Source organism: Ostrea edulis, chromosome 10 (assembly GCF_947568905.1).
Source record: "Ostrea edulis chromosome 10, xbOstEdul1.1, whole genome shotgun sequence".
NCBI lineage: Eukaryota > Metazoa > Mollusca > Bivalvia > Ostreida > Ostreidae > Ostrea > Ostrea edulis.
In genome coordinates this window covers 33,179,432-33,198,769 of record NC_079173.1, presented here as the reverse complement: position 1 = coordinate 33,198,769, position 19,338 = coordinate 33,179,432, and the positions used below count along the sequence as shown (strand labels likewise).

The 19,338-nt window shown below is 34.9% G+C and overlaps 3 protein-coding genes across 5 annotated transcripts in view; 2 read left to right on the top strand and 1 right to left on the bottom strand.

The window, feature by feature from the left end:
• The window catches only part of LOC125665838 (aladin-like), a 22,145-nt gene extending 18,597 nt beyond the window's left edge, over positions 1-3,548 (top strand). For all 3 annotated transcript variants that reach the window (XM_048898736.2, XM_056151042.1, XM_048898737.2), the window contains exons 15-16: positions 359-443; positions 3,116-3,548. In XM_048898736.2, the coding sequence (XP_048754693.2) occupies positions 359-443; positions 3,116-3,253 (223 nt within the window). In that variant the 3' untranslated portion in view covers positions 3,254-3,548. The remainder of the gene's footprint in view (positions 1-358; positions 444-3,115) is intronic.
• A 1,115-nt stretch (positions 3,549-4,663) lies between these two features.
• On the bottom strand, positions 4,664-9,590 carry LOC125665836 (pyridoxal phosphate phosphatase PHOSPHO2-like). Its single transcript, XM_048898735.2, has 2 exons — positions 9,473-9,590; positions 4,664-7,148 (listed from the first exon to the last, which is right to left on the bottom strand). The coding sequence occupies exon 2, from the start codon at positions 7,146-7,148 to the stop codon at positions 6,402-6,404; it is 747 nt and encodes a 248-aa protein (XP_048754692.2). The 5' UTR covers positions 9,473-9,590; the 3' UTR covers positions 4,664-6,401.
• LOC125665835 (cilia- and flagella- associated protein 210-like) lies at positions 9,576-19,117 on the top strand. The gene is made up of 9 exons (XM_048898734.2): positions 9,576-9,738; positions 10,056-10,309; positions 10,803-10,976; positions 11,497-11,702; positions 12,633-12,843; positions 15,091-15,176; positions 15,450-15,642; positions 16,856-17,020; positions 17,917-19,117. The coding sequence occupies exons 1-9, from the start codon at positions 9,696-9,698 to the stop codon at positions 18,271-18,273; spliced, it is 1,689 nt and encodes a 562-aa protein (XP_048754691.1). The 5' UTR covers positions 9,576-9,695; the 3' UTR covers positions 18,274-19,117.
• Positions 19,118-19,338: the final 221 nt, after the last annotated feature.

The window sequence follows — 19,338 nt, the reverse complement described above, 5'->3', positions numbered from 1 at the left end:
ATTCTGAGGATGCAGTAGCTCTCTGTTAATTTACATGTAAAGTGGTAACCAGGTTTTCAAGTTTAGAATCATAGTACGATATTATCAAGTTGAAAATCGTAGGACATTATCAAGGTGAGGTAGCAATTGATTTTTTTTACAGATGAGGATTTCTTTCAGTTTGACTCCATCAGTAGATGAATAGGTGCAGAATTGTAGGAAATGTTTACTAGATGTAGGATGATAGTAGTCTTTTCTGTGATCTTTTATCCACTATGGATGTAAAAATTCCTTTTATTGAGATGTATTTCATTTTATTTTTGCTGGAAACTTAAGAACAAAATTTCAATATGTCTTAATATACATGTTCCTTGTACAGTGGCTTGATCCAAGGAGAAACTGGAGAATTCCCACAACACATATCCTTCCAACCCAACTATGACAAGGGAGCTCTGCTCTCCATTGTGAGTAAAATGAAATTTAAACATCAAGATGCTGCTTACCATCTCATGAGGAATTCTATGCTTTATTGATGGTCAATAACCCCATTGATAACCCTAACCCTGTTCAAAATTGAAAATATTCTTGATCTGAGTGGCAGGAAGATTATAAATGCATAATAAAGTGAATCTTATGAAAACCAGACATTTGCAGAACTGAAGAATATGTCGACTGACAAATTGAATACCTTTTTAAATTGAAGCTTGTTGATTTTAGTCAATCACATGCAATGATAAAGCAAATGTAGGATGTTGATTTCAGTTATACCAGTGACAAAGCAAATGAAGGATGTTGATTTCAGTTAACCAGTGACAAAGCAAATGTAGGATGTTGATTTCAGTTAACCAGTGACAAAGCAAATGTAGGATGTTGATTTCAGTTAACCAGTGACAAAGCAAATGAAGGATGTTGATTTCAGTTAACCTCTGATAGCGAGCGAAGCTCGCGTCACAGAGCGACACGACGAGCTCGCTCCAATGATTACGCAATTGAGTCACGTGGTTTGCTCTTCATCAGCTGAAAAATGATGGAGACTACCCATAATGCCTCCGGAAAAATGTCGCCGTCACTGCGGTATACTTCATTGACAATCCCGGAATTAAAATAATTAGATTGTTTAGAAAGTAAAATTAACGTTTTTAAATTCCAGACAAGCTTTCTCATAGCTTCAAACGTTTTGTTTTTGCTTGGTTCGAGAGAAGAAAAAGCATTGCAGCTAATATGACGTCACAATTTGTAACTGTTTACACCAAGCGCGTTATATTTTCCGCGTTAAATGAAGAGGCGGATAAAAGTCGTGTTGCAAGATGTTTAAAGGCCGGGAGTAACCTAGAAAAATTTACACCCCTACAGCAATTAAGCATATATGGCAAGAGGGCAGGGCTTAGCAGTGTTATCAGAATAAGCAGCAGTCTGATGCTTGACTCTACACGTGCTCTGTAGCAGACGATATTTTGAACAGGGAGACTGGCATGATTTATCAAAATAAACTAAAAAGTTTTCCCGCATTTTTCTACCACTCTGCTCGATCTGTGAGGCACTGAAAGGATATGTTTTTACTTTAACAAAACTTCACCCTAGGAACTACAAAATGAATTCATCATTGATTTATCCATGTCTTTTAAAACATGTAGTTTTTTTGATAATATACACAAATATTGGTATATTTGATATACTAATACTTATGATTTTCCTCTTGGTACCTTTCAATTATGAGAAGAATTTGGGGGAAATTGTAGTGTGCAATGGAGGACATGTGCATTGAAGGATTATTAAGAAACACTTTGTCCATTATGATATTTGGAGACCTACTATCTGTGATTGTCTCTTTTGACATTGTAATGTCCACACGTAAGAGTCCAGATTGAGAGTAATTTTAGAGTGATGGTTGAACAATTGGACATATTTGTCATCATTGATGAGAGACAATGGGAGTTACACAACTGGCCTAGGAGATTGTTGCTTAATCAGACAAACACCATTTTTCGAGAAAAGGTACCAGCAATCCTGCAAAACTCTGAAACAGCGATCAGACTGTACAGTCCTAATGAGTTATTTTTATAAAGTTAACCAATTTTTTTTAAAGGAATGTGATTATATATAATTAAAAAATAAAATTTGGATTTACCAATGATATATGAGTAAGTACTTTTTTCACGTTATACAGTGATTTGATTACATGTTGCCTTTGGTGCAATCCCTCTTATCTAGAACTAGACAAGCATGCTCGTGCAATATGTAGTCAACATCCGGTGTAAACAATAACAAAAGATAATCACACCCACAAACTGCCAATCTCTAGTTTGAAATACAAATTAAGCCCTGCTTCAGATTTTAGAGGCCAAAATTAAAACTTCATGGGAATTTATATCTAAAATAGATATGGCCAATATATGCACAGTTATGAGGGGAACAAGCATACCCATTTTAAAATTTCAGTACAACAGCTTAATCTTTATTTTTGCAAAATAAGTGCTGCAATCTGAATGTGACCAGAAAATTCATATATTCCACCATTTTCACCGATTGACTGCTTTTATACCCAACTGCTGGCCTTTAAAATGGGCTTCACTCATCTCAACGGTCACATCGTACAACATATTAAAACAAATGTAGGATGTTGATTTTTAGTTAACCAGTGACAAAGCAAATGTAGGATATTGATTTCAGTTAACCAGTGACAAAGCAAATGAAGGATGTTGATTTCAGTTAACTAGACTAAGTGATAAAGCAAATGAAGAATGTTGATTTCAGTTAACCAGTGACAAAGCAAATGTAGGATGTTGATTTCAGTTAACCAGTGGCAAAGCAAATGTAGGATGTTGATTTCGATCAATGATAATGTGATTGTAGTATGTTAACTAAAATCAATGTGTTATAATTGTAACTATAACATTGGGAATATGAATGTTAACAACAGTACAACTGTTAATCTGATGATCATGATTTAGTGTAGTATATAAATCTTTAGTGTTATATTGATAGTAATCTGATGATCATGATTTAGTGTAGTATATAAATCTTTAGTGTTATATTGATAGTAATCTGATGATCATGATTTAGTGTAGTATATAAATCTTTAGTATTATATTGATAGTAATATGTATTGGGTATTCATCATTTCTTCTCTTTACAGGTCTGGAGTTCTGGAGCTCTGCAATATGTGCCTCTGTACTTTATCCCCAGTGACGAGATACAGAATGCATCGTACCACCAACCACCCCTGCCCAACATGAACGGGCACCTGCTCTCGCCCATACCTAGACTCACTTGATGCATTACTCCCCCACCCCCAGAGTCAGTCTCTGCTGTCAACAGTACCTCATAAAATTGTGTAAACATCTATCCGGAATGGATATCTGATGTCAACACCCACATTAAAAGGATATCAGATATCAATAAACCGGGACAAATGTGACGAAATGGTACACTATATCTAAACATTCAAACATTGAGAGGACATGTTATAAACATCAACAGATAGGACTTATGTGTGTGTATGTATGTACATGTATTGTATGTCTGTATTATGTAATGATAATGAAATTAAAAGTGGTTGGATGTTATAATACGGTATTTCATTTTGTATGAAAAATAGGAAATTTAGCCCGAATTAACGGAATTCTTGACATTCTAAGGTCAGCACTAACGTCTTGTATTACATTGTTACATTGTAATAGATATCTTGTATTAAAGAGCATTCAGTTTCATGACATCATCCGATAACCAACCATGTTATAAATTTTTAAAGATTTCCCTATATAATTACATGTAAAACTTTTATCCCCTATTCTGACCCCACCTTACATTGTACCTAGGGGCCATGATTTGAACAAACCTAAATCTGCACCATGTCAGGAAACTTTCGCGTAAATTTGAACTATTCTGGCCAAGTGGTTGTTGAGATTTTTAAATGACCCCACCCTATTTTTGCTCTATCGTGATTATCTTAAAGGGGGCATTGCACTTCATTCGAACAAACTTTAATCCCCTTACCCTTGGATGATGTGTACCAAGTTTAACTGAAATTGGCCCAGAGGTTCTGGAGGCGAAGATGAAAATGTGAAAAGTTTACAGATGACGGACAACCGGTGACCAGAATAGCTCACTTGAAAAAAATGGTAAAGTCCCAACACTCCCACAAAATGTCAAATCAAAATGACAACAGGATATGATCTAGTACATATGGTGTCTTACATTCCTGCAAAATTTGAACTAATTCAGAGCAGCGGTGTCCTAGGAGTTGTCCACAAAGTGTTCCCAGAGTGTACATGTACAAATTCAAAAAAGTTTCACAACTCCTGTAAAATTTGTCAAATTTAAATCGTGGTGCAATATGATCATGCTACATGTAATGACCAACAATCCTACAAAGTTTGAAGGAAAAAAATCTGTTGAGCAGTTTGGGAGGAGTGCATCCACAAAGTGTTCCTATAGTGTAGAATGTACAAATCAACAAAGTCCCATAACTCCTGTAACATTTGTCAAATCGAAAGGTGGTGCATTACGATGAACTACATGTACAAATGTTCATATGGTGACATTCCTACAAAATTTCAAGAACATCCATTGAGTGTTTTCTGAAGAGTTGCTTGATCTACAAAGTGAAGTGGGACACAGACACTGGTATTTCTATGTCCCCCTCCGCCTTGTTGCGGAGGACAAATATATCAAAAATAATATATACAGAACAAAAATCAGAATTTAATTATCAGACTAAAAAAAAATTGAACACAAATTGTACCACAATCTGACAAGTGCAAATTAATCGTCATATACACACATCAAGTACATGTATATTCAATCATAAACTAGTAATGCAATAATGATCAGAACCTGAATTATAGTGATTGTTAGTTTGATCACATGTTTGATGATAATAATTATCAGTTCTTTCTACCATAAATTGCACCATTGCGATTCATATGTTACAACACTTATTTGAATAATGTTAATTGTTTTCCCTCACAAAGGTTTTATAATAATGTTTTGTGAAGGGGAGTATACGGTAATTACAAATAATGTACTCCATTATGGTACGCTATATTTATTATGATACAGAGCTTTGGAGGAGAGAATTATTATTAAAGGTCCTCAGACATAACTCACCTGCATAGTATATGGCACACCATATTTATATTTACTCCTCTTTAAATTTATCTTATATAATATATGAGATATCTTCTATTTTTAATTAGATATCTAATCTCCAAGTCTTTAGATATCTCATAATTTACAATTTATAAGATATCTTATAAAATATATATCTTATAAACTATATAAGATATCTAAACTTTATATTAATATGTGTGGTTTTAGAGAAAGATTTTTGAAAAGTCGTCAATTTTGTTCCCATTCCTATGACCCCAGGGATGCAGGAGTCCTGAAAATTACAATTTATGTAACCCCATGTCCAAAAGATTCTTCATACTAAATTTGAAAGAATTGGAATATTAATTATCGAAGAAGTTAAAAATGTTCAATTGATAATGCATGACGGACGACACACTTTAACCAATTGCATTAAGTCACATGAGTTTACTCAGGTGACCTAAACATATATAAAATATCATAAACTATGTAAGATATCCCATAAACTTTGAAATATCTTCTATGATATATTCATATAGATATCTTTCTTTAATAAGATATCTTATCTAAAGTTAATATGATATCTTCTAAAACTTACTTAAAAACCATTAATAAGATATTTTATAAAGTTTATGAAATATCTTATAATCCTATAAAGATATCTCCTATCTTTAATGAGATAATGCATATAAAGAAAAAATGTATAAGAAGTCAGTGCACTAGGAGCCCTAATTAATATGTATCATTCTGATTTTCAATTACATCAATATCATTATACAACCACTTTTTGCACAATCGAACAGATATGCACACATTCAATAGTTTCATCCAAAATTCAAGCACGTATCCAATTTAGTGGCAATGCATGACTGAAATTCAAAATTTCTTACAAACAAAAAAACTGCACTACCAGTAATAACAAATACCCAGTACCAGCTGGACTAGATATAAAGTGACTAAACAGTATCAGGGATCATCAGTTTCACGTCTTTCTACTTTGGCGATACATCAAGACTGCAACAACCTAATATGGACACTTTTGTTGAAAACAGAATGAAAGATGGCATTATGCGATTTTTAAAAGTGTTAAAATAGGAGACTTTTAAAGCAGAAAGACACTCCTCCGACAAAACGTGGCAGTATAGTGAAGATGGCAATAAATCGAGTGTTGATAATTCACTGTTCATGTGTCATTACAAGTCTCAATCTCTGTACTGTGGTGTGATCGTGCTCTGATTTGTGTGAAAATCACCAGAATATATTGGAAAATTTTTATTGGGGAGGGTGTATGGTGGTGGGATCATCCTCTAATGGAGGCTGTTGATCACGTTTCAACATCTTTCCAAAGATTTTAGAAATTCCAGAATGTCCACACCAGACGTCCAGTCTACAACCTGAGCTCTCATCTTCTGTTTGTCATTGGTACTGTGTGGGTCATTTCCCATTTTCTGGATTTTCTTCCACAGTCTGTAGCTGACTCGGGGACAGATGTAATCATTTTCCGTCAGTCGAAGAGCGGGGCAAAAGTCGTTTGTCCCGTCCCCTACGAACACGACACATTTATAATGGATGCCATCATTCTGTCGCCTTTTAATATGTTCTTGTAATATATGTCCTTTGCACAGATTGACCGTGCTGAGATCACACCAGTCCTGTGTGTGATAGTATGCAATTGTTAACTGACCATCTTCGTTAAAATGCGCCGGATTGGTATATACTTCTGAGAAGGATCCCTTCAGTCCCCTGTCAGTCAGAACATAGTCAATGAATCGTGAATTGGAGTCTGAAATAATGATGCTCTCGTGTTCATTTTTCGTGGCATATTCAATAACTTCTCTCATGCCCTTTGTCAACGGAATTTCATTCATACAATCCCTAAAATGCTGCTCTGTAACGCCATGCTTGTGAAGATATTCAAATATGAGCCCCATATATTTAGTCCACCCTAGATCGCTGTAGGTCTGCTCAATCTCCTGGGGGATTTTTCCATTCGGTGCTAGTTTTTTGCAGTACAGGTCACTGTTGTCGTCTATGACTGTATGATCAAAATCAAAGGCAAATAGTATCTTTTCTGCCATCTGAAAAAAAGAAGATGGTATGTTACAATGGTTTCAATAACCACTACAATAGAAAACAAGAGGCCCATGGGCTACATTGCTCACCTGAGTCACCTTGCCCCATATTTAAAGATTTAATTATGCCACTTGCTATTAACGACTGAAAAAATAATAAATTAACTCTAGTTTTGTGAATGAATCTTAATGTATCCTTACTACAACAGTGGGGAGGGGCTTAAATATGTTGTAATTTATTCAATAATTATATGCAAATGCTGAAATATTTCATCATTGTGTTACAACTAGGAATATGTACAATATAATAAATATTGTTCTTCTTTTCTCTTCTAAAACATGCCATTGCTACAAGGGGATTGTTATATGAATTACATTTTTTAAAAACTAGATAAGTGGGGGGGGGGGGGTTCCACACATGCATGTGCAAAAGTGTTGAATTTATTGAAAATTATCATTTATAATATTGAAATGTGTTTGAAATGTTCAAAAGTAGTAGTGCTGTTCGCACATTTTTACAAACTTGAAAAGTTTGCAACAAGACGTGGGCATTTTAATCACACAATTAGTGACTTGGAAAGATTGAGTCAGGAAAGGAGAGGCAGTCGAAAGCATACTGTTCAGCAGGTTGGGAACACTTACTCTAATAGCGAGGTATTCTTGCAAAAACACGTTTATCCCTAGCGAGAGTAAATATAAAGTACAACTGAGAAAAACACCCGCGGAGTACATCTCTTCATGTTTCACGTGAAAAGAAGAAAAAGTGCTAAAATGTCTGATACTTCTCCATATATATTAATCAAAACAAAAACACTCACGATGTGTATTGGAATTCAGACAACTTCCCTCTTGTGCAGCAACTTTGATATGTAATTTCTTGACTATGTATTCGTGTCATGTTGAGTATGTGTCACACTTATTCAGCATTGCACAGAATTTGCTATTATTTTCAATAAAGACACCAAACCACCTATTTATGGTAATGTTTACTCTCTCGCTAAAGAGGGATAATCACGTTTTAACAAGAACATCTCGCTATAGGGGAAGTGTTCCCAACCTGTTCAGAACATTTCGCCTGTCAAAGATTAAGTAAGTCACGGTGAAGGCACCAGAAATAAAATGCATATAGTATAAAAAAAATTTCAATCACATTCACGTATAATACCAAGCAAAGCTCGGATGAGCCAAAGGCCCGTCCGCGAAGCAAGGCTCTAAATGTAACACATATGTAAAAGAAAAATTGAGAAAATCAGCAAAGGGATAGAGATCATCTCTGTATACGTTCACTGAAAATTTTGTGATCCATATGGGCGCTGCCATATTGTTTTGTTCGTTAGTTGCTTCTACGGTTATTCATGTTTAAATTTGGAATGCCAAAAATACAAGACTGACGTGCAATTTGTAATTCAAACACATAGTTTGTTAAAATGAATGGGATAATTATTACTGTTACAGTTTTTAGCCTATCATCAAATAGGAAAAAAGTGATACGACTATTAAATAGATGAATGAGTTCACAACTGTCAAGTTTCTTTAAATAAAAATATACGATATATCTATGCTTATGTTTTTACCACTTTGAATTTGTTGGTTATAATTTTGTTTAGTTTTAACTGTTTTTTGAATTGCAAACGAGATGTATTGTTGTTTATAATTGTTTGATTTGAAAGAGAGAAAAATTCGAGGCTAAATGTGACGTCACAATGCACGGTTTACGTCTGCTGTCGTTATATTCCCCGCATTAAATGAATAGGCGGATCCGTTGTCTATCCTCATATGTCCCCCTTTCATATTTAGATGTTACTGTCAGAGCGTTTAGCGCAAGGGGAATTTCATAAATAAAATACATTTTTAAATGAATTATGATTTCCTGTACTTAACGGAATTATGATTATCACTTGGGACACGCCAATGATCATTTCATGCTTCGCTCGGCCCAACAGTCACACCGTATACATATTATGTTGTTTTACTGATTTAATATAAAACCCTGGGAGAAAACTAAAATGGGCCGTTTCTGCTGCTTAGTTTCATTCATAAGTATTGAGATATTGTTTAATTGAACCTGATCAAAGTAAGAACATTATAAAATATGTACATACATTATAAAATATGTACATACATGTAGCTGCGCTCGCTCAAACGGTAACACAGTCAACATGTTAAATAACATTACCTTGTTTTTCACCTCCACATTTTGCACGCGACAGAAAACGCAAATGCCGTTACTCGCGCATATGCTGCCCAGAGAATATGTATAGTCTGACTCTATATGCATGTACTTGTGCCTCAGTGTGTGAGTCAAGTAATTGAAGTATTGTAGAACTCACCTTATACGTGACAGTGCGAGAAACGTGGGAACTTTGTTATGTAAGAAAAGTTTTCCATTGGATTGCGCATCAATAACATCGCCGGAAGTTTACGTTTTGTACTTTCAGTTTGTAACCGGAAACGGAAGGTTTCACTAGGTTACATGGCGTTGTTTGCTTGACAACAGCCATCGATCTTCCGTTATAAGATTGTTGTCATATTATTTTTTCGTATTGACAAAAAATGGCAACTGTAATGCATGGAAGGCGAAAGGGGAAAGAAAGAGGTAAACATTCTTTCAATTATTTTAAAAAAAAAGTCAAGAAAGACACCCAAACAAAGTTTGTCATACGTTATGTACAGTTAATTTCTCCCTCGATGTTTGTGAAAAAGGTGTTATTATATTATAGCTGTAAACACATTCACCCCTATACTATTCGACCGTTTTGACTGTATTCTTTTATTGATTTTCCCAAATATTTATTTCTACAACATGTTAGATCTAGATGCTATTCTTTTGATAAAACATGCCATACATATTGTACACACTAAACACATGTAGGTTAATGTATACGTGCATAATTTAATCTATGGTCCATACAGGAACTCCCGAGATGCCCCTTCCACCTGATTTCCAAATGCAGGGTACAAAGATGGGCCAGGGAGGAATGATGCTGCCTGATGGCACCAGCCTGAGGGACGTTACAATCTTGTCCAAGAGTGAGTGGAACAGAATCCAGCAAGAACTATATAAGAGACAGATTGAAGATGAGAAAATAAAAAGACTCCGTGAAGAAAAGGAAAATCGCAAACACATGTCTAAAGAAATGGTTAAAAACTGGGGAAATACAATTGCTGTAAGTTTCATCGTAAAATATGCATGCTGAATGTGTGAAATTACACATATAAGCCAAATGTTTTCACATAATTTTCAAAAAAGATAATCATTATTTCATGACACTCGTAAAATGAAGTGTAGAGATGATTTTCAAGCATATGAGATTAGAGTGCATATTGTTTTGTTTATAAAAGTCTTTTAGTTTATCTGCAACATCAACCTTAAATAGTCATTTGTACTGCATGAGACTTGATAGTAATTCGTACTGCATTACTTCCTTCAAACAAGGATGTTGCTATTTTAACTGCTACAGGTCAAGGTCATTCATGTAGGTTAAAGAGAAATTTGCCACAGCTAAAATTGGCCACACTTAAAGGCACATTGTGTACACAATGAAGTACTAGTACCCACATATTTGTACAGGCTATAGACTAAATGTGTGTAATTAACAAACCAGAGTAGCAGGTGCTGATATATTTATATAAGACTATAAGTTTTAATTCATAACACAGGGCACTCGGACCAGAAAACTGGAGGCCAGAAAACTTCGTGAGCAGAAGGAAGAGGAGGAAAAACGGGCAATAGATCTGGAGGAGGCTAAATTCCAGGCAGAGAAAAGAAAGGACGCCATTGAAAAAGCCAAGACCCAACAGTATTACCAGACAGACAGAGTCAAAAACTTCCATGTAAGTCTCATCAAAAAGAATACAAATCACAAAAAGATTACAAAAACTTCCATGTAAGTCTCATTAAACAGAATACAAATCACAAAAAAATTATAAAAACTTCCCTGTAAGTCTCATCAAAAAGAATACAAATCACAAAAAGGCTACTCATATAAGGAATGATTTTAAAAATTAATTATTAAAAACAATGAAATTTTGAGAAAATTACCATTCATTACCAGTATTTCTTTTTGTTCAAACAGAATACAAATCACAAAAAGGCTAAAGATTACAAAAACTTACTTCCATGTAGTTATATCATAATAAAATTTATATAATATATATATATAATTATATTTATATAAAACATGTACTTGATTTGACTTAAAAGTGTTACATTTGCTACTGTTTCTGCAATATAAAATCTCTCTAACTTTATATTCATATAAGGAATGATTTTAAGAAATTGATTTATCAAAAACAATGAAAATTTTGAGAAAATGATCATTCATTACCAGTACGCATTTCTTTTTGTTCAAAGAGTGCGTTGATGTTGACTGAAGTTCTGAAGGAGAGAGAAGCCCAGATTGAATTAAAGAGACTCCAAGAGAAGGCTAGTGAGGGCAAGGATGCTGAGTGGCTGAAACTGGCCAAGAGGGAGCACGAGAATGCCATTCTGCATGACCAGGAGAAGGCCAAGGAGAGGATTAATGCTTCTAAAGACCATCAGATGTTCTTGAGTTCACAGTAAGTACATGTATTGTGAAAATCGCTCACGTTTTGTAACACTCTTTCATTGTGTGGACAAATTCAAATCCCTGAATTGTACAGGACATGATATGCATACTCTAAAGAAAGAGAAAGAAAAAAAATCCAGGCCTCACATACATGTATCACATACAATGATTTTTGTCATGCAAACTACATGCACCAAAAACCAGTCATGATTGCATAGTGTTGAGGGTGCTTGCTTCACAACCAGAAGGTCCGGGTTTGATATTCCATCCTGTTGTCATGTCAACCAAGCTGTTTAACGTAGGTAGTGACTTTTGTAAGCACTAGGCATTAGAAGCCGTGAGTCGGAAAGTCGCAGGTCTTTCAAATGTGACCTTGAGGTTGGTGGTCCTGAATCACAGCGAGTGTTTGCCAAGTGCCTTGCAATAAAAATTGACGCCCCATGTCACAGTAGGTATTGGCATGATAAAGAACCCTCACTGCTACAACCCCGAGTGCTATCTATAGGTAAAAATTTGTGGCACTTCAGCAACAGCTGGTGACTTCTCTTTTTTAGTGAATGATACATAAAACAATATATACAAAGAAACAAAACAGAAGTGATTTAATTTGTGGTTTTCAAAATGAGAGCATTTATGGTGATGATTAAAAATGCACAATTTTTGCTCTTTAATTATACCTGTGCTTATCAATCCTAATTGTTACTGTTTTGAACTTCCAGTGGTCTATGTAACTAATTACACAATGACTGATGAATTTTTCAATATTTGAAGGCAGAACTGAAATGCACAGGGAAATCATTTTTCGCTTGAAGTGTTCATACTGCAGTCTTTAAACATCAGCTATGTGGGGACACTGGATGTAAATGGTCTCTTTTATCATCCTTTTTTCCCACAGGAATTAGCATTTGTGGATCTTAATTTTTTCTTATTAATTCTACAGGATCCAGGAGCACATGAAGCTGAGACAGGAAGACGTAGAAGAAGATCAAAAGGAGGGGGAGGAGCTGAAGAAGCTGGCCGTCCAGTTCCACTTAGAGAAGGAGCGACTGGAGAACATCAAGAAGGATGAGAAGTTACAGATGAAGAAGGACAACGTCACCCAGATCAAGGATAGACAGATGATCAAGAGTGTCATTGAGCAGCAGGAGGAGGTGAGTGGAAAGGGGGGGGGGGGGCTTGAGCTCTGAAATCTTGTGTGTTCTGTAGTCTCCTATATACATGTATGTGTGTGTGTGTTGGGGGGGGGGGGGGGGACTTCTATAATTTCATGTAAACTGTACTACTATTGTATGGGGTGGGTGGGTTCTGAAATCCTGTGTGTATTGTACTACTATATTTGTGTGTGTGGTGGGGGGAGGGGGGGGGGGGGGGGGCTTGTGAACTCCTGAAATCTTGTGTGTGTATACCTTACACTACTATTGTAGGAGGTGGATAAGATCTGCTGTAGTATTTATTATAATTATTGTGGGAGGTGGATAAGACCTGCTGTAGTATTTATTATAATTATTGTGGGAGGTGGATAAGATCTGCTGTAGTATTTATTTATTATAATTATTGTGGGAGGTGAATAAGATCTGCTGTAATATTTATTATAATTATTGTGGGAGGTGGATAAGATCTGCTGTAGTATTTATTTATTATAATTATTGTGGGAGGTGGATAAGATCTTCTGTAGTATTTATTGTAATTATTGTGGGAGATGGATTAGATCTGCTGTAGTATTTATTATAATTATTGTGGGAGGTGGATAAGATCTGCTGTAGTATTTATTATAATTATTGTGGGAGGTGGATAAGATCTGCTGTAGTATTTATTTATTATAATTATTGTGGGAGGTGGATTAGATCTGCTGTAGTATTTATTGTAATTATTGTGGGAGGTGGATTAGATCTGCTGTAGTATTTATTACAATTATTGTGGGAGGTGGATAAGATTTGCTGTAGTATTTATTTATTATAATTATTGTGGGAGGTGGATAAGATCTGCTGTAGTATTTATTGTAATTATTGTGGGAGGTGGATAAGATCTGCTGTAGTATTTATTATAATTATTGTGGGAGGTGGATAAGATCTGCTGTAGTATTTATTGTAATTATTGTGGGAGGTGGATAAGATCTTCTGTAGTATTTATTTATTATAATTATTGTGGGAGGTGGATAAGATCTTCTGTAGTATTTATTTATTATAATTATTGTGGGAGGTGGATAAGATCTGCTGTAGTATTTATTTATTATAATTATTGTGGGAGGTGGATAAGATCTGCTGTAGTATTTATTTATTATAATTATTGTGGGAGGTGGATTAGATCTGCTGTAGTATTTATTGTAATTATTGTGGGAGGTGGATAAGATCTTCTGTAGTATTTATTATAATTATTGTGGGAGGTGGATAAGATCTGCTGTAGTATTTATTATAATTATTGTGGGAGGTGGATAAGATCTTCTGTAGTATTTATTTATTATAATTATTGTGGGAGGTGGATAAGATATTCTGTAGTATTTATTTATTATAATTATTGTGGGAGGTGGATAAGATCTGCTGTAGTATTTATTTATTATAATTATTGTGGGAGGTGGATAAGATCTGCTGTAGTATTTATTTATTATAATTATTGTGGGAGGTGGATTAGATCTGCTGTAGTATTTATTGTAATTATTGTGGGAGGTGGATAAGATCTTCTGTAGTATTTATTATAATTATTGTGGGAGGTGGATAAGATCTGCTGTAGTATTTATTATAATTATTGTGGGAGGTGGATAAGATCTTCTGTAGTATTTATTTATTATAATTATTGTGGGAGGTGGATAAGATCTGCTGTAATATTTATTTATTATAATTATTGTGGGAGGTGGATAAGATCTTCTGTAGTATTTATTTATTATAATTATTGTGGGAGGTGGATAAGATCTTCTGTAGTATTTATTATAATTATTGTGGGAGGTGGATAAGATCTGCTGTAGAATTTATTTAGTATAATTATTGTAGGAGGTGGATAAGATCTGCTGTAGTATTTATTTATTATAATTATTGTGGGAGGTGGATAAGATCTGCTGTAGTATTTATTTATTATAATTATTGTGGGAGGTGGATAAGATCTTCTGTAGTATTTATTATAATTATTGTGGGAGGTGGATAAGATCTGCTGTAGTATTTATTATAATTATTGTGGGAGGTGGATAAGATCTGCTGTAGAATTTATTTAGTATAATTATTGTAGGAGGTGGATAAGATCTGCTGTAGTATTTATTTATTATAATTATTGTGGGAGGTGGATAAGATCTGCTGTAGTATTTATTTATTATAATTATTGTGGGAGGTGGATAAGATCTTCTGTAGTATTTATTTATTGTAATGATTGTAGGTGATGAGGAGTTTTATTCATTGTATAAATTATTGTAGGAGGAAGATGAGGAGTGTAGAATCTTTGCCGCTGCCAAACGGAAGATGATGAAGTTGAGGGCAGAGAAAGAACAACAGATCCACGAGTAAGTTGAGGGCCTTAGCACCCTATTTATCTTATCTAATCTAATTAGATCTCCTTACATACTAACTGCCTTGTTTAGAAAACTATGCGACTGAATTAAAGGATAATGATTTTAAGTAGACTGTCCTTAATTCCTTTGTTGTATACCCTTCATATAATCATGCTTCCGAATTTCCCCTTCAGTTGGATAGTTTTTAATGAGTATTTACGAAAAATTCTTAAAACTTTAGAATCAATTGATAGATGTATTTAAGTCCGGTGACTTGCTCCACAGAGAGAAACAAAGAAACCTGGAGAGAATCCGCGAGAAGCTTGCGGCCCAACTGAAACAGAAAGTCAGCGATGAGGATGAGAGAATCCGTAAAGCTGTGGAAGAAGCTGAGGAGAAGAGAGCCAAGGAGGAGGCGGAGAAGGAAGCGAAGATAAGGAAGGACATGGCAGAGAGTGCTATACATAGGAACAAACAGGTCAGTGGGGGATCCAAGATTTGATTTATTAATGGGGTGGGGAGATGATGGAGAGTGCTATACATAGGAACAAACAGGTCAGTGGTGGATCCAAGATTTGATTTTATAATGGGGTGGGGAGATAATGGAGAGTGCTATACATAGGAACAAACAGGTCAGTGGGGGATCCAAGATTTGATTTATTAATGGGGTGGGGAGATGATGGAGAGTGCTATACATAGGAACAAACAGGTCAGTGGTGGATCCAAGATTTGATTTTATAATGGGATGGGGAGATGATGGAGAGTGCTATACATAGGAACAAACAGGTCAGTGGTGGAACCAAGATTTGATTTATTAATGGGGTGGGGAGATGATGGAGAGTGCTATACATAGGAACAAACAGGTCAGTAGTGGATCCAAGATTTGATTTTATAATAGGGGGGGGGGGGGATGATGGAGAGTGCTATATATAAGAACAAACACATCAGTGGCAGTGGCGGATCAAAGATTTGATTTTATAATGGAATGGGGAGATGAAGGAGAGTCCAAAGGAACAAACATGTCATAAGCAGTGGTGGATCCAGGATTTGATTTTATAATAGGTTGGGGAGATAAAGGAAAGTACATAAACAATGTCTGTAGCCATGATGGATCCAGGATTTGATAGGGGTATAGTGCTATACAGTAAACCATACTTATAATGAAGTGCTGGGAACAGACGTACACTTTTGATTCGTTATAAACATAATTCATTATATCCAATGAGTTCATAAAATGTTTTAAAATTACAGGAAATGAAAATCACATCACTGTAAGCATGAATTATTTTAAAGTGTGTTCACTGTAACCATAATTTACTGTACTTATAAATAAACAGGTTATTTCTTAGTGGTGGATTCACAATTTGATTTATAGGAGAGGGAAAGAGATGGGTCAATGGTGGATCCATTCACAATTATATTCATGATTTAATCTTTAAGGAAGTAGGGGGGTAATGCATATTCATGAGAGCATTTAACACAGTCAGTAGTAATTATTTCCACATAACTTCTTTACCCCAAATCTGAAATATTAAGTCAGACTCGGTGCATCATTACTATAAATCACTAATTTCCCTGGGTACCTGTATCTGATTGTGAGATTTTTCCTGTGCAGTGCATGTATATAGTTTGAAATCCACCCACATTTTTCGAAGGATGAACAATTATTAATTAATTGTGTCTTATTGTAGATATTAGAGGGTGAACAGAAAAAGAAGGAAGAGCGGAGACAGGAATTAGAGATGGTGAGAATCCGACAGGCGGCTGACGAAATCTTCCGTCGTAACGAGGAAGAAAAACGGCAAAGGAAGCGGGAAGATGCTGTGGACCTGAAAAACTTCCATGGTGATCAAATAGTAGGTTTCCGATTCCAGTCTACTGCTTTATGTTGGCTGCTACTGCGTTATGTTGGCTGCAGTTTTATTACCACAAATAACAAAACCTTGAAATCACTGACACATCTATAAGCATAATCTCCAAAATATTTCTAAAAATCCATTTATAAGATTCCAAGTAATTACTGGTATCAAATAATCCTAAAATATTGCTTATTAAATAATGTTGCTGTTAACATTGTTTTTCATACATATTCTCATACAAAATTAGATAAAATTCTATCCAGAAAATTTTTAAAAAAGGAGAATGATATTATTCCCCCCTAGCTTGAAATTGACAGTTATCAATGTGAATTTGTAATGACAGTATAAATGTCTCATTATAAGAAACGTCATAGCTGCATGGCAATTACAATGACTAATGATTACATGTACCATTAAGTGGTCATACGTCGTTACAACATTTAAATTATATAGGATTGAATATCATGCCATAATTCATATCAAGTGTGATTGCAGCATTTAAGGAGGTATGCTACACCAGAGAAATTTGATGTAGATGAAAAGTGTAGAATATGTACAACAATATTTTGAAGTTGAAAATTTTCAAATTTACTTTATTTTGTCAAAAAATACAGTTTTAGTAGAAGGTAATCTGGAAAAAAATTAAAACCCCTGCTGGACCTGTGACCTACAGTTCAGCAGTCGGTATTCTAACCTACTGAGCTACTCGGCAAGGTATTTAAATGGAAAAGGAAAAGTCAAATATTGCTGATATCGATTTTTTCATCCATGTTTTTAAAGGAAGTCGGCCATTATGACGATGTAGAGTACTACCTTAATAATGTTTGCAGTCAATGATAAGCATGGTATCACAGAACATTCTTTTAAATGAATTTTTGTAACTTGTATCACAGAACCTGAGAAAACAGAATGAAGAGCAGGCAATCCTGGAGAAATTGGCGTTAGATAACGCGAACCAGGCCTTGCTGGCAGTGGAGGAAGAACAGTTCCAGGAATATGCTGGCCGAGTCATCGAGCACTGCGAAAAAGGCGGCCGCAATGTCTACCCACTCCGAAAGGCCGCCAAGAACGGTGCAGGTGGAGGAAAAGGCCCAGTGTTCGAAGGAAAAGGAGGAATCCGTCCGAGTTACATGGTGTCCGACAAATCTGGGAAACAAATGCCTCATTATCAGCGAGACTCCACAGAAGAAACAAAGGATAGCATTTATGGACCAGCCAAGTCTAAAAAGAGGCTAGGATTTGTGTGGTAGATGGGAGAAATCTAAAAGTTTTGTATTCTATGAACTTCAAAAAGATAAATGAGATGTGGATTGATATGTAAATGACATCAGTGAGATGTGAATTGAAAAAAAAAAGTTGCAGTGGATGTGAACACTGTGTAATCTATCATCGTTTGATCAATCTTCAGTTTAAGAAATGCTAGTATATACGGAACACCACACAAAGCTTTGTGGTGTTGTCTCAAGAAATGTGCAGTTTATAATAAGCTGCTACATGCTGTGGTTAATGCATTTGTTATAAATACACATACTTAAATTTGCTATTCCCAACATGCTACCATATTTTAATAGTTGTTTTATTAATTTTCCTGTGCATAAACTTTCATAGATTTATTTGACTAGTTTGTTTAAATATGCAAATTTTTGTATTACTGTATTTTTAACTTCATTGATCCCTTGATTTCATGATTTTGGAACACACGTACTGTTCAACAAAAATTGATGAAACTCCTGGAACAGTACTCGGAGAACTTTTCTATTAGATTTCTAATGTTCGTTATTTATACTTCTCAATATTAACCTGTTTCTGCTTTACTTCTACGTCGTCAGACAGGAGACCCTTGTCTATGATGTTTTGAACACTGTGATATTTGTGTGCACATGATTGTCTGTACCAGACATACACATGCTGAGGTCTGAATAAAGATTTGTATTCAGGATAGTGGTTGTTGAATGAAGAATTAAAATCTTCTCTGTTCTCTGCATGTTTACTTAAAATTCAATGTTATAAATCAATAATATACACATGTATTGTATTCATAGGTGAATTTTGAAAAAAAAATAAAATAAAACATTTGTTGAAAATTTTCATAAAGCTGTCTTTTTTCAAGAGAGATAACTCTTAAAGAGTGCAAGATCACAAATACTTCATTTAAAAATAATGCAGATTTCTGCTCCACTGGACAACAAAAACAAAACTCCTTTGCACAATGTAAGACTTACACCAGTACCTGACATTTACTTACCTGTGTTCCATAATGTAAATATTTTTATTATATACTTTCAATTTCATCTTTTCTTTTTTCTTTAAAAGTT